The sequence below is a fragment of the Anomaloglossus baeobatrachus genome, chromosome 7 (assembly GCF_048569485.1).
Source record: "Anomaloglossus baeobatrachus isolate aAnoBae1 chromosome 7, aAnoBae1.hap1, whole genome shotgun sequence".
Taxonomy (NCBI): domain Eukaryota; kingdom Metazoa; phylum Chordata; class Amphibia; order Anura; family Aromobatidae; genus Anomaloglossus; species Anomaloglossus baeobatrachus.
In genome coordinates, this window is record NC_134359.1 from 96,135,106 (window position 1) to 96,151,268 (window position 16,163).

A 16,163-nucleotide genomic window follows, 5' to 3' on the forward strand; every position below is an offset into this window, starting at 1 on the left:
GGCTGCGTGTCTATAGGGGATATTTGCCAGTTGATGAAGTCCTGTGATTACAGCAGCCTCAACACTGATATAGGCCAGCAATCCTCTTCTCTTTTATGCAAAGTGCACAAATGCCAGGTATGGAGGTACTGGGATACAAGAGTAATGGGAGCTTGTAGAACCAGTCACCAGGACCGGGCTCGTTTTTATATATGTGTAATGTGATGAACAATAGAAACTTCCTTTTAGTGACCTGGGAATTGGAGATCTGCAGCAAAATCCGCTGATCTCTGCAGGAAAAGGCTTTACATAGGTGCTGAATGTGAGGATCCTAGGGCTCAGTGAAGCACATTTTTCAGTAGGGGTACGGTTTATTACAAAATCTTCCATTATCTATTTTTTTTAATAAGGTAAATTTCCCAGTTGGTTTTCTCTGCTTAGTTTTCTGCTGCAGATCCTATAAATCCATGTAATATTGCTGTTTGTGCCAGAAGTAATGACAAATTAAGTTTTCTAGACAAATATCATACACCATATCAATGGATTTTACCATGAATACTCAGTTGCAGAAATGTAACTAAAGATCTTGTGTCCAGGGCGGATTCTGCTGTACACCCAAGTGTATAAATACTAGCCTGTTACTTTTATTTTTTTTGATAATCTTATTTGTGATTTGGTGTTGTTGTGTTAATGCTTCTTTAATAGTGACACGTAGGTCATATAATTACACTTTTCAATTTAGTTGTGTTTATTATAGGAGGGAAACGATTTTTGTGACTTTGAGGCAAATGTCAATTTATTCGTTTACTAGCGTTAATTAGACACCCTTTTAGCATTGTCTGTGGGGCACGTTGGCATACATGCTCATAGATGAGCTCATGTGTATTGGGGTGGGAGGGAGGTGGGGAACATCTATATGCTCCCTGTTTTTCACTTATTTTAGAGTTTTTAAAATGACCAGAATGGCAGACTGTGCTCTTTTTATTTAGTTCTACTGTTATCGCCATTACCAATAAGAATATTATACAGAGCATCTCAGAGCCACGTCGCCAGAGGATCCTGGGAGCCACGTTGCCAGAGGATCCTGAGAGCCACGTTGCCAGAGGATCCTCGCAGCCACGTCGCCAGAGGATCCTGGGAGCCACGTCGCCAGAGGATCCTGGGAGCCACGTCGCCAGAGGATCCTGGGAGCCACGTCGCCAGAGGATCCTGGGAGCCACGTCGCCAGAGGATCCTGGGAGCCACGTCGCCAGAGGATCCTGGGAGCCACGTCGCCAGAGGATCCTGGGAGCCACGTCGCCAGAGGCTCCTCGCAGCCACGTCGCCAGAGGCTCCTCGCAGCCACGTCGCCAGAGGCTCCTCGCAGCCACGTCGCCAGAGGCTCCTCGCAGCCACGTCGCCAGAGGCTCCTCGCAGCCACGTCGCCAGAGGCTCCTCGCAGCCACGTCTCCTTATAAAGACCAGAAGCATTAGTACTAACCAAAAAGCCATATCCCTGAGACCATGAAAAAAAAAATCCCACTGAATACTCTGAGTAACACCAGGAATAAAATAAGACCAAGAGATACGGTAGTCACTTTTGACTTGGTGAGAGGCCTCTTTAAGGAGGTATTTACATTTATTTCATATTCACAGGGTTTGCTATGAATATATAGTATAGTTAGCGCAGGTCCCTGCATTTTTCTCATGAACAGGGCCCGGTCACCCACCACTACTGTTGGTGGAGAGGTGGTCAGAATACTCATTAATTTCTATGGAATCTCCTGTTGACTTGCCCCATTCTCAAGATAGGCGTTGGACCCATATCTACTATACATTTTTACCATACCTTTCACATATAACATAGGAAATTAGACCTCCTCATTAATATGTCGATTTCTTTTCACTTTTTCAGTTTACTGAGAGAGCACTCGATAGATGGCACGGGCTGGGCCCCAACACGAACCTTAAAGGTAAGGACAAACCCATTTTTCAACTATTAGTTGATATGCCATCTAGTTTCTTATTCTCTTGGAAGTCAATGTTGATCATATGAGGGGAACCTCCTTTCTGACTCCACGTATGACACATTGCAATAAATCTCTGAATTAGGACTCTTCAGTTGTTGTTGTTGTTGTTGTTGTTAGAAAAAAGGCACTAGATTCCTTTTTTCTATTTTAGTGACCCCTTCACAACTACTTCCACTGACAAAGAAGTCACTAGCCTCACTGATCCACTACAATGCGGGTTGTATGCTGCCAATGGGTGCTTTTCTGCCTTTTTATGCACCCCATAATTTAGCTTGCCTTGGCAGCAGCTGACTGACACTGGTTGCTGTGGTTACATTGACTGTCGTAAAAAAAAAAATACTGAAGTGTGATTGAGTACCAGACTTACAGAAAATCACAAAATTGAGTACACCCTTCACATTTTTGTAAATATTTCATTATCTTTTCATGGCACAAAGATACAACCCTGTGATACAATGTAAAGTATTCAGTGTACAGCGTATATAACAGGGTAAATTTGGTCTCCTCTAAATAACTCAACACACAGCCATTAATGTCTAAACCACTGACGGCAAATGTGAGTACACCCCTAATGGAAAATGGCCAAATTATGCCCAAAGTGTCAATATTTTATGTGGCCACTATTATTTTCAAGCACTGCCCTAATGGGTTATTCCCATCTCCAAGATCCTATCCCAATATGTAGTAGGTGTAATGATATTAGCAAATATTTCCAATTCGAAATATACTATAGTTCTCCTGATACAGTCATGTCTCTTACCTCATGTGCAGGGCATTGCAGCTTTGGTATCCATGGTTACGCCCACTCATATAAAGAGTTAGTTACTCGTGGTCATAACCATGGATACCTAAGCTGCAATGCCCTGCATAAGAAGTGAGAGCCATGGCTATATCCGAAGTATATTACATTTTGAATTTGAGGTACAGTGGAACCTTGGATTACGAGCATAATTCGTTCTGTGCGTGTGCTCGTAATCCAAGTTACTCGTGTAGCAAGGCAACTTTTCCCATAGGAAACAATTGAAACTCAGACAATTTTCCTATTGTGCCATCACACACACACACACACACACACACACACACACACACACACACACACACACACACACACACACACACACACACACACACACACACACATACATACATACATACATACATACATACATACATACATACATACATACATACATACATACATTATTCTCACCTATCCTCCTTTCCCTCGGCAGCCTCTTCTCTGGTTCTTGCAGTCGGCAGGCATGTGGACCCGGTAATGATTGCGCCGGATGCAGGGGCTGCCGCTGTCAGTGCTTCAGCAGCAGACGTCATACACATGAGCCGCTTGCCTATGATTGGCCAGAGCGCGGACATCATACACATGAGCAGCTTGCCTCTGTTTGGGAGGTGTGCAGAAAGAGCTCAGCGCCGGCCAAGATGAAGCAAAGACGGCAGCAGCCCCTGCACAGCCTGCAATTGTTACCGGATCCACGTGCTTGCGAACCACAAGAAGCAGCCGGAGCGGGTTGGAGCACGTTGAAAGTACGGAACCAGAAGCGTTACTCGCAAACAGAGTTACAAATTTGCAGCAAGCTTTTCTCGTATAGCGAAATGCTCGCACACCGGTTTACTCGTAATCCGAGGTTCCACTGTATTTCCAAATATTACGCCCACTACATATTGGGATGGTACGGTATCTTGGCAGGCATAGAGTTCACTAAAGCTACATATGAGCCATTGGAATCCTCTTCACTCCTCCATGGTGACATCACGGAGCTGGTGGATGTTAGAGACATTGCACTCCTCCACCTTCATATCCACTACCTCAGTGGCTATGATATCCATTTTCATATGGTGTTATATAGGGTTTTTTAGGTTTCTACAGTATATTCTAAAACTGCCTATAGGTATCATTATGCCTATACAGTGGATGAAATAAGTATTGAACACGTCACCTATTTTCTAAGTAAATATATTTCTAAAGGTGCTATTGACATGAATTTCTCACCAGATGTCGGTAACAACCAATCCACACTGGCAAAGAACTCACAATGTATGTCCAGAAATTTAGTGATGTGTAATAATTAGAAATGACAGAGGGAAAAAGAATTGAACATACTTACTGAATTTTATTTAATACTTTGTACAAAAGCCTTTGTTGATGATTACAGCTTCAAGACACCTCCTGTATGGAGAAACTAGCTGCCTGCATTGCTCAGGTGTGATTTTGGTCCATCCTTTCAAACAAACACTTAAAATCCTGAAGGTCCCGTGGGCTTCTTCTTCAAACTCTGAGCTTTAGTTCCTTCCATAAATTTTGTATTGGATTCTGGTCAGGTGGTTGTTGGGCCATTCTAGCCATTTTATTTTATTTTTCTGAGACCAATTGAGCGTTTCCTCGTCTGTGTCTTGCTGAAATGTCCGTCTCTTTTGGTCTTCATCACTCTGGCAGATGACAGCAGATTTTTATGAAGAATGTATTGGTACATTTGTCGATTTATCCTTCCTTCAATTACATGCAGTTTGCCATTGGCGTATGCTGAAAAATAGCCCCACACCATGATGATCTCGCCTACAAACTTCCTGTTGGTATGATGTTTTTGAGGTGATATGCAGTGCCTTTTGGCCTCCAAACATCGAGTGTATTATAGCATCCAAAGAATTCAATTTTGGTCTCGTCTGACCAGACTATATTCTCCCAGTATTTCATAGCCTTGTCTAAATGTTGTTGAGCAAAGTTTGCTTTTTGTTCAACTATGGAATCTTGCACAGTGTGCCTGCACACAAATCATCGAGGTTGAGTGCATAGCTTTGTTTTTTTATGAAACAATTGTACCTGCTGACTCCAGGTCTTTCTGTAGCTCTCCGCAGTTGGTTCTTTGCTTTTGGACATCTCTTCTAATAATTCTTTTCACTTTTGTGTCTGAAATCTTGTGGAGGCTACCTGGTCGTTGATGGTTTATGGTGAAATTATGTTCTTTCTACTTCCAGATTATGGCCCCAACAGTTCTCACTTGAACCTTCAGTGGTTTAAAAATTCTTCTGTAACCAATGCCATCAGTATGTTTTGCAACAATAAGGTTGCAAAGGTCTTGAGATAGCTCACTGGTTTTACCTATTATGAGATGTTTCTTGTGTGGCACCTTGGTTATGGTACACTTTTTTTTTTTATAGGTTATCAGTTGAACCAGCTGATATTTTTCAACAAGTGGCAGGATGGCTTTCTAATTACTGATAAATTTTAGCTGGTATCATGGCTTTTTTCACCTCTTTTTTTCATGTGTTCAATTCTTTTTGCCTTTGTCATTTCGCATTATTACACATCACTAAATTTATGGACATCTATGGTTTGATTTCTTTGCCTGTGTGGAGTGGATGGGTTGTTGCCTATATCTGGTAAGAAATTCATGTTAATAATTAGGAATATATTTACTTAGAAAATTGGTGACTATAATCTGTAAAATCATTATTAGGTAACACAATATAGATATTTTTTCTTTCTGCTCACACCATAGTAATACACAGACTATGCACCTGACTTTCTGTCCGTTCTCCCCGGAGCGGTTTCCAGAGCCTTGTGTTAGTGATCTTAGAACGTGTCTGACAATTGTTATATAATGTGACTTTTTATTCCTCGTATGCCGCACGGTCGGCATGACAACCATCACACATCAGCCACATTGCCTTTGAGGATGACCTGAGACCGTGCATGCACCATACCGGCTGGATCTTATCATATTTTCCATTATCCGGTACATCGCTCAGTGCCGTTCACACAGGCATACTGCTCCACGTATGTGACATCGGCACATTGTGTTGTAGATGTCGGCGATTTCTTCCCACGTAATAATACAATACTTTTCTCTCTTTCATATTCTAATAACATGAGTATCCGCTCATGGTCACATTCAGAGTGATTTTCCATTTGTTCAAAGCTGAAAACTTGAATAAATGATTGTCGTCACTTGGACGGCAGCCAGAGTCCACGACAATACCTTTTGTTGTTGTTTATCTTTTGAAAATGTCTTAGTTGATCCTTATGGAATACACATCCACACCCTGCCCTGCACTAAAGCCCCCGTGCCCAGCGACACTGAGCCTAGAATTATTTTCTATTTAATCTGTCTCAGTGGTGAATCAAACTACAGAGACTATTTAAAAAAATTCATAATTCAGAATGGATTTCAGATAACTTTGCCAGAATCCATCCCTTAGGTTCCCTTAATAGTATATCTATTATCTGAGGCTCGCCTCTTTTTTTTATCTACTCTTTTTAACTTGCTTTAATGCAAGTTTCCCGTGAGCAAAGTACATTTTAACAATAGATCTTGGAATACTAATAAGTTCCACAACTGTATGGGTTTTAAGAAATGTTCCTGTGCTGAGATAACCTTATAAATGTGCCCCTGCTGTGTACTGTGTAATGACTGTGTCCGGTCATGCAGAGCTGCTCCAGTTCATGTTCAACCACAGCTCCAGGCCAAAGGAGAAGAGCATAAGTTACTTATAATATGTGAATATACGGATAACATAGCAGGGGCTCAAAGCTGCTTCTTTATGTGAAGTAACACATTTTGTTTCCAGTCCACAGAACACTTAAATCAGGTTGTTGACTTATGAGTAGAGCTGATCGAACGCCCAAAAATCCGGGACAGTCAGATCACTGCCAGATTTTAAAGAAGAGTCTGATCCGCTCCAGAATCCAGTGCCCATATAAGTCAACGGGAACGGAACACAGAGATTAAAAACGTCTGTGGAGGGGATAGGAGCGAGCGTAGCATACTCATCGAGGCGCTGCCATGGCGGCACACTCCTTCCGGGTTTTTAATATAAATAAATAATTAAAAAAACCGACGTGCGGTTCCGTTTAATTTTCATACTCAGCCAAGATAACGCCAGCTGGGGGCTGGTATTCCAGCCCGCAGCCGCCTGGTATTGCTGCATATATTAGATGTGACAATTACGGTGCGATACCGGCTCTTCCCGGTGGCCTAGTGCGGTGCCAAATCGGTGTAATAGCAGGGGTTAATAGCGGCGCACAGCTGCTACTAAACCCTAGGTTTGTGATGGCACAGGCGTCTATCAGATACCTGCATCACACAAACCTATAAGTGAATGTAAATAAACAAGACAGAGAAAAATCCTTTATTTGAAAAAAAGTACAAAACGCACCCTCCTTCACCACTTTATTCAGCCCAAACACCCTGCAGGTCCGGCGTAATCCACACGATGTCCTACGTCGACACATCCAGCACTGCTACATCTCAGAGCGAGCAACCATAGAGAAGACTGCCAGCTCTGAGTGCAGCCTATTACTGAGCCGCGATAAGCGATGACCGCAGCAGAGACTGTCACAGGCTGGGGGGCGTGTCAGCCAGTAACCAATCACAGATGAGAGGACGGCCGGTGGGCAGGGAAAACACAGAAAGCTGTGTGATTGCGTACACAGTACAGAAAGTGAAAGCGCGACCCGGAAGCAGTGTGCCACCATGACACAGAGTCTCGGTAAGTATGAAACTGACGCTTATTTGTTGTTTTGTTTATTTTTACTTAATTTGCCGAATCCGGATCGTGCGCACGGGTCCAGCACCTAGATATCAATGAAACCGCGTGGATCCAGACTTTTACAGTCCGGATCCACTCAGCCCTACTTATGAGCTCTCCAGCCTCCGGAGCTCCTCCTGGTCTTTTTTATGGTGAGCTCCAAGGGCTGAAGATGCAGCAGAAACACTTGCTCCTGTGATAAAACAAACTGGGAAATGTGTTGCCTCACAGAAAGAAGCCGATGCGAGCCCTTGCTGTGTTATCATTATTCTCTCGTTTGCTTCTTCCTCTGAATGGCAGCTGTGGTATGCACGAACCATGCTCCCGTATTATCAGCCATAGCAGGGGCACATTTGTAAGTGCTCCACACAGGAACATTTTGTTTGAACACATCCAATTGTGGAGCTATTACTCAAAGCTCTATTAGCTACTGTACCTGTACTTTACTCCTGAGGAATTAATTTTAGTGTTCATATTTTAGTAATGATTTCCTGTATTCCCCTTTAAAGTGTGTGTGTGTGTGTGTGTGTGTGTGTGTATTAGATACCAGATAACGAAACAAAATGTGTTTTTTTTTCTCTTATCTTTCAATTTTCTGATTCTTCTACTTTCTGAATCTTATTACTTCCTCGCCTGAGCTTCTGTTGTAGCATTCCAACATATGCTTCACAGCAGCCATTTACACCAAAGACCCCAACAGACGTGATCATTGACTTCTGTAGTACATTTTTCTGGCTTTCTCTGTGATCTGTGTAGGCGGGAATGGCCTGTGACCATCTCTATTGTGAGCGGAGGATCCTGTGTTATGTATACATAGATTTTGTCTCATTATCGTTACAGGCAGGATTATAATAAAAGACGAGTACAAAAAGTGATCTGTACTGACAGGAAGGGTCAGCCCAGACTTGGTCAGAGTAAAAAGGCCAAGATTTTAGAATTTATTTTTTAAATATTGAATGTTTTATACCGCCATGTGTACTTGGCCTTACAGGGAATTTTCTGTCCATTTACACAAATTACACAAATTAGATCCTGAGTCTTTATCTATTGGGTATTGCCAGGTTTGCGAGGAGCTTGTTTTTTTTTTTTTCATTTGTAGAAACTCGACCTGTTAATGGAGAATTGGCGAACATCCCCACAGTGACCACATTATCCTTATGAACAATGAATGGCCCAGTAACATCACCCTTCTTCAGACTCTCCAGGCTAGGGCTCATTCACATGACCATTCCGTCTGTCCTGGTCAGTTCCTGTTTTTTGCGGACCCACGGACAGGACCATCTTTTCAATGTCTTTTGTTTTGTGTAGGATCAGATGGCACACTGTAGCACTCCCATGTGCATCCGATCCTACAAAAAAACACATTAGATACCGTATGTCGGTTCTGTTATTCTGGAACATGTCCTATTCTGTTCCGTAATAACGGACCGTGACTCAATACAAGTCAATGGGTCCACAAAATCCCCAGAAGCACTTTCGTGTGACCTCCGTCGGGTGCCCCTGCAGTCTGTGTCCCACTCCAGCCCCGCGACTGCCCGCACTGCAGTGTGTCCGCATATGCCCGCACTGCAGTGTGTCCGCATATGCCCGCACTGCAGTGTGTCCGCAAATGCCCGCAATGCAGTGCGAGCAGCCGCGGGGATAATGAGCGTGGCCGTCAGGAAGTTAGTAAAGTTCATTACCTGCAATGATGAACTCCTGCATTCCTGACGTCAGCGCTCGTCACTGACAGCCGCGTTCTTACATCACCTCTCATGGGCCATCCAAGACTGTGACTAGCGGTGACATCACGGGCCGCTCGCGAGAGGTGATCTGAGAGCGTGGGGGTCATAGAAGTCAGTGACCAGTGCTGATGTCAGGTGTGCTGCGGCTTCCATCACCACAGGTAATGTACCTTGCTAACCTCCTGAAATCAGTGCTGGTCATGGCCTGCAGTGACCTGGGCTGACCTTATGATGATAGCTCAGGTCACTGCATTACTGACTGGTTACTAATGTCAGGCTAACCCCAGGGCTTGATGCCAGGTGACATTATGCATCTGGTATCAACCCCATATATTATCCCGTTTGACACCGCACCAGTGTATCGAGATGAGCTGTGGAAAAGCACCAGGAATGGCGCATCTAATAGATGTGCTACTTCTGGGGCGGCTGCGGCCTGCTATTCTTAGGCTGGGGAGGGTCCAAGAACCGTGGACCTCCCTAGCCTGAGAATACCAGGCCACAGCTGTCCGCTTTACCTTGGCTGGTGATCCATCTCTTGGCTGGTGATCTATTTATCTATCTAGTTGCTTCTGTGTTTTGCGGTCCGCAAAAAAAATGGAAGGTACACGAATGACACACGGCCCATATAAGAAACAGAACGGATGTCACACAGATGCATCCATGAAAAAACGGACCGTGTTTTGCGGACCGCAAAATTGTAATGGTCATGTGAATGTAGCCTTATACTGCAATCTGAGAGACCCAGAAGAGAAATTTACCCTTTAAGTCCATGGAGCGTTTGTACAATGCTCCATAGCCATACATTGTAAGAGACTTCCCGCTCACGCATCAAGTAATGACATAAATGAAAAGAGGAGCAGAACTGCTCTGGATCCTGAAGACCAAACATGCTTGGTATCTGTATAATTGTGCAGACCTGGAGAACCATCTTGTCAGGTCAATTTTGCTGTATAGTGAACATGGTAAATACAAATTTTAAATTGTGGCATTGCACTTTTTTTTGCCATTTCAAGGCACTTTGATTTTTTTTTTCATTTGATGTGATAAAATTAAAGGTGTCATTCAAAAGTACAACTTGTCCCGCAAAAAGCAAGCCACCATATAGTTATGTAGAGAAATAAAAAAGTTATGGCTCTTGGAAGAAGGTGAGGAAACAAAAAAAGAAATTTAAGGCTGGTCATATAGTGGTTAAACTGCATGACTTCAGCCCAACATAGTGGTTGCTAGTTGTTCTTTCTGCCACCAATCATCCATGAATCCATACATTTGGACCTTCAGCCCAGCCAAATGAGTATGATTTTCCAATAGGGCGTGTTAGGGTATGTTCACACATCAGGTTTTTGCTGTGCGGCACAATCCGGCGCTTTTCTGAAAAACCGGATGCGGCAACAGCTGTCGCCGCATCTGTTTTTGACCACATAGACTTGCATTAGCACCGGATTGTGCCGCATGGCCTTCCATTGCGTACGTTTTTTGCCGTATGCGGCATATTTAGCCGGTGCGGCGGCCGGATAAAACCTTGCATGCTGTGTTTTTTTGCTGCGGCTAAAAAAAACGCATCGTGCCTGATCCAGCGCAATGCAGTGCCATTTACAATGCAAGCCTATGGACGCTGATGGATGCGGCGTCCTGCAGCAAAACAGCGCATCCGGCCGCCAGATGCGGTTTTTTGAACTGCTCATGCTCAGTATCAAACCGTATCCAGCAAAAAACGGACGGGCCGCATGGAAAAATGTATGCAACTCATCCGTTTGTTTCGCCGCATCCGTTGCATAGGTTTTTGAGCCGGATTCAGCCAGACAGATAAAAACTGATGTGTGAACTTAGCCTTAGATAAGTACACCCCCCGCAACACACTGGACAATGTCATTACTTTCTCAATAGATAACTCACTTTTCCATCTCAGAAAACTGTCGTCTTGATTTCTGGTAGATTATGATTGATGGGAGGAAATTAATTTGATGGGGCTCCGCAATCTTTTATGTGATCTGATGATGCAGCATTGTGTACTATTACTGTAAGTAATGTTATGTTCTGATAACACTTACTGTACATATGTAGCTCATGAATCTAATCAAATAATAGCGGTACAGATTGAATACCTTAATTTACCTCAACAGATGTTGAATGTGCAAAATGCCGATGTTGTCTTTCCGGCGTAGGGATCGCCTCGGGTTATGCTGTGCTGCTCAAAACGACAGATGAGGGACGCACAGACGGAATTACACAGATCGAAAAATAACTTTAGTTACAGAGGCGCTGGACAGATAAACAGAGACCCTGCTTTTGTGTGTGTGTGTGTGTGTGGGGGGGGGGTCCCAAAGACTCATCATTATCAAATCCTTCAACATTAAACTGGATGTTCTCAGATGTCTTAGCCATGTGGATTACCTTATTGTGTAATAATGTCTGTGCATGTGCTGTTAATGATTTTCAGGAATGCTAAAAATGTTTTTTTTTGTTTTTTTTTGATAACACACCACTCCACTGGGGTTTTTTTTTTAAGCACTGGTGCTTTAAATCTAACCCCCTGCCCCTGATCCTGTACCCTGTACCTCCCCGGCTCCGGATCCTGTACCTCCCCGGCTCCGGATCCTGTACCTCCCCGGCTCCGGATCCTGTACCTCCCCGGCTCCGGATCCTGTACCTCCCCGGCTCCGGATCCTGTACCTCCCCGGCTCCGGATCCTGTACCTCCCCGGCTCCGGATCCTGTACCTCCCCGGCTCCGGATCCTGTACCTCCCCGGCCTCGGATCCTGTACCTCCCCGGCCTCGGATCCTGTACCTCCCCGGCCTCGGATCCTGTACCTCCCCGGCCTCGGATCCTGTACCTCCCCGGCCTCGGATCCTGTACCTCCCCGGCCTCGGATCCTGTACCTCCCCGGCCTCGGATCCTGTACCTCCCCGGCCTCGGATCCTGTACCTCCCCGGCCTCGGATCCTGTACCTCCCCGGCCTCGGATCCTGTACCTCCCCGGCCTCGGATCCTGTACCTCCCCGGCCTCGGATCCTGTACCTCCCCGGCCTCGGATCCTGTACCTCCCCGGCCTCGGATCCTGTACCTCCCCGGCCTCGGATCCTGTACCTCCCCGGCCTCGGATCCTGTACCTCCCCGGCCCCGGATCCTGTACCTCCCCGGCCCCGGATCCTGTACCTCCCCGGCCCCGGATCCTGTACCTCCCCGGCCCCGGATCCTGTACCTCCCCGGCCCCGGATCCTGTACCTCCCCGGCCCCGGATCCTGTACCTCCCCGGCCCCGGATCCTGTACCTCCCCGGCCCCGGATCCTGTACCTCCCCGGCCCCGGATCCTGTACCTCCCCGGCCCCGGATCCTGTACCTCCCCGGCCCCGGATCCTGTACCTCCCCGGCCCCGGATCCTGTACCGCCCCGGCCCCGGATCCTGTACCGCCCCGGCCCCGGATCCTGTACCGCCCCGGCCCCGGATCCTGTACCGCCCCGGCCCCGGATCCTGTACCGCCCCGGCCCCGGATCCTGTACCGCCCCGGCCCCGGATCCTGTACCGCCCCGGCCCCGGATCCTGTACCGCCCCGGCCCCGGATCCTGTACCGCCCCGGCCCCGGATCCTGTACCGCCCCGGCCCCGGATCCTGTACCGCCCCGGCCCCGGATCCTGTACCGCCCCGGCCCCGGATCTGGCTGAGAAATAAATTGCAGCATGTTGCAAATGGAGTTGTAAATCAGACGAAACTCAATTCAATTCTACTGGTGCAAGAAAAAAATCAGGTGCCACATAGACCACAATAGTGACATCCCTTTTTTACGGATACATTACCGTTCTGTAGCATAGGACACTATAAATGATTTATAGCTGCTGATGAAAAAAAACGGTTACATATAAACAGTGCGCGGGTGACGAGTGAGAAAAAAAATCATCTTGCTTTCGCTGGATGAGAATGGGACCGTTTTGTTTTTTTTTCTTATACACTGATGTTAGCGTACCTTAATAGGGACATTCCTACTGAAAATTATAAAACACAAGTCACCCAGACATTCCGTGATTTGTAACCTGACTCAGGTTCTAATATTGTAAATTTATTTTTTTACTTTGATACACTTTTCAGCGTCACTATCACCATTGAATGGAGGATAGGAAATGCTGCAATTCTACAGCATCGGAAGTGCACATTATGATTGTCTCCAACTGCCCGGACAGGACCGTATAATAAATCTTGCAGTTACCGAACAATATTTTTTTTAAGGCCAGAGTCATGGTTGCATGTGACTCGCATGTCGATTGCTTCGCACTGCCCCGTTGTGCCGACGGGTCTCCTGAGCAGGTCAGTATCATGTATTTCTATGCAGCCGACCCGCTCCTGTCAGGAGAGCCGGCAGCCAGTCCGGGTAGTCTCAGCGGAGTGCTCCATGTGTCAAACTAAATCCACACAAAAATGGAGAGAAACCCCACTCATCTCTGCATATGGCCAGTTTCACACAAATACAGACCAAGAACATGAACTGCGTATCTCATAACCTGAACTTGAAAACCTGATATATCTTATAAGGCTACGTGCACACGTTGAGCATTTGGTGGCTTTTTGTACCTGAGTATTTGTAGCCAAAACTAGAAGCGGGTAATAAATGCAGATGTGGTGACAGTGTGTCTATTATACTTATCCTCTGATTGTTCCACTCATGGTTTTGGCTACAAATACTGATGTACAAAGATCACCAAATACTCATCATGTGCAAGTGGCCTTGGCGTTAGGACTGGGAGACCATGGCCGGACGGTGAATCATGGACCCTGACGCCTGAATTTATGAATGCAGCCTAGTTATGAGATTCTGAATCCTCAGTGAGAATGGATTTTTCTAACTTTTATATGTTTTATCTACATGGATCCTTACCTAAAATGTTTCTTTATCCTTTTGGCATTATTTGTTGGGTCGTTATGAGAAGTGTATCTTGTTTCCATTTCCAAGTGAACATTTTCCTAACACTCAAGATCTGAAACCTAAGAAATCTGTGGGCTGTGTTCCTCTCCAACATCAAGGTAAACTAGAAATTCTTCATTGCCCCTCAGTCTGAGGCCTTATCCTCACAGTGACACATGGCAGCTGCACAGAGAAACTCTACCCCGCAAACTAGGATAGTTTGGAAAGTATTTGCCGGCTTCTGAGGCCCCAGTGCAAGGGTGTGAAGAACACAAGTCTGGCTTCCCATTACATTCGCTTATTTTTTTTTGGGAGGCTAGCAAAATCTTCGTTAACCTCTGGAGCTCAGGAGGGTGTTACATTGAGTATGACATCCACTTGTGCAGATCCTCCTAAGAATTTACTCTTGTATCATTCGTGAAATTTATCATTTTGTCTTGTGTTCTATTAATGTGAATCTACAGATTAAATTCCTCTAACATGTTGTAACGACTGGTTGGAGAACACCCAAAGTAATCCATCTTTATTAAAAATTGGGGTCATTCTTTGTTCACATTCTGTCTCGGGCTGTTGCGACCCATCCCGGTGCTTTTTCTTGCGTTTTCTAATTACCTTTCCTTTCTCACTCTCATTGCCCTGTCTGCAGTTTGACTATTTATACCAGATCCTTCATGTGCTATGTTGGGTCACATCCGGACTATGTAAGATCAAACGGACACAATTTCTGTCCTTGGCTTGCACGTAGTTTTTTTTTTTTATAGTCCCTAGTTGTTGGCTCATGGCTCATCTGTCACTTGTAACTGAGCAAACTGATAACACTTTAAATAGCTGGCTACCCGAGCGCATTTTGTAATTTAAGGTCCAGTAAATATTGCATCAGTGCCTCCAACCATGGAATTTAAAGGACCCGTCTGACTGTTATCACACTTTGCAGCCAAACTTTGAGACCTCAACATATTCTTTATTGCGCACGGCAAAGAGAAAATCTGGAAGATGCTGCAAGAGGGAGATTAGTGTCACAAATAAAGACATTTCTGTCCGATAAGGTCAGCTTTCAAAGCTTTATCTGCGTTTCTATTATGTCCTAGGTGATTTGTCTGATAATCGGGTGACAGCACAATAGAAGGTCCAGAAAGCCAATTACCTATTGTCTGTTCTCATCTCGTTGCCATAGAGCATTGTGTCAAAGCGAGATTATCCAATTTTATATTTTGATACTTTAGAAACACAGAGCCGTTAAGGAAGCCTTAAGGCCCCAATCACACACAGCGATGTCGTTAGCGATATCGCTGAGATGTCACAGGTTTTGTGACACAACAGCGATCTCGCTACATTTGACACATAGCAGCGACCGGCCCTCCGCTGCGATATCGACGATCGTACCTGAACGTTTTGGTTCATTTTTTGATTGTTGGTGTCCCGCTGGGCAGCATACATCGCTGTGTTTGACGCCATAAGGCTATGTGCGCACGTTGCGTACTAGCCCTGCAGAAATTTCTGCAGCGATCTGAAGAGCACACGTGCGCTTCAAATCGCTGCAGAAAATGTCCGTAGAAAAAAAAAAAGCCGATTCCATGCGCTCTGCCTGCAGCTCCTGCCATAGACAGAGCAATGGCTGCCGGCAAAGCGCACGGAAGAAGTGACATGTCACTTCTTGAATGCAGCGCTTCGGGCAGCAGCCGAAGCGCTGCGCTCAAAGACGCCACGTGCGCACGGCCCCTGCACAATCTCCATAGATTATGCAGGGGACGCAGGACGCATGCAGTTACGCTGCGCTACAAAGCGCAGCGTAACTGCATGAATTACGCACACGTGCGCACATAGCCTTACAACGACGAGCGACCTCGTTGGGGACTCAGAACTACGCCTCTATTGAGGTCTGAGTCGTCAGAATAGCTGCTGTGTGACAGGGTCCCAACGACCACCAAGGGACGGTATACGGATCGCCGTATCGTTGCTGCTTCGTTATGTAGATCTGCCTTTTTTCCAGCTCACTAGCGACTCTGTTGCAATGT

General features: G+C 45.6%; 2 protein-coding genes across 6 annotated transcripts in view; one reads left to right on the top strand and one right to left on the bottom strand.

The window, feature by feature from the left end:
- The window catches only part of UBE2F (ubiquitin conjugating enzyme E2 F (putative)), a 302,268-nt gene that overhangs the window by 207,952 nt on the left and 78,153 nt on the right, over positions 1–16,163 (top strand). For both annotated transcript variants that reach the window (XM_075317487.1, XM_075317488.1), the window contains exon 7: positions 1,874–1,931. In XM_075317487.1, the coding sequence (XP_075173602.1) occupies positions 1,874–1,931 (58 nt within the window). The remainder of the gene's footprint in view (positions 1–1,873; positions 1,932–16,163) is intronic.
- The window catches only part of RAMP1 (receptor activity modifying protein 1), a 464,674-nt gene that overhangs the window by 63,770 nt on the left and 384,741 nt on the right, over positions 1–16,163 (bottom strand). The window lies entirely within an intron of this gene.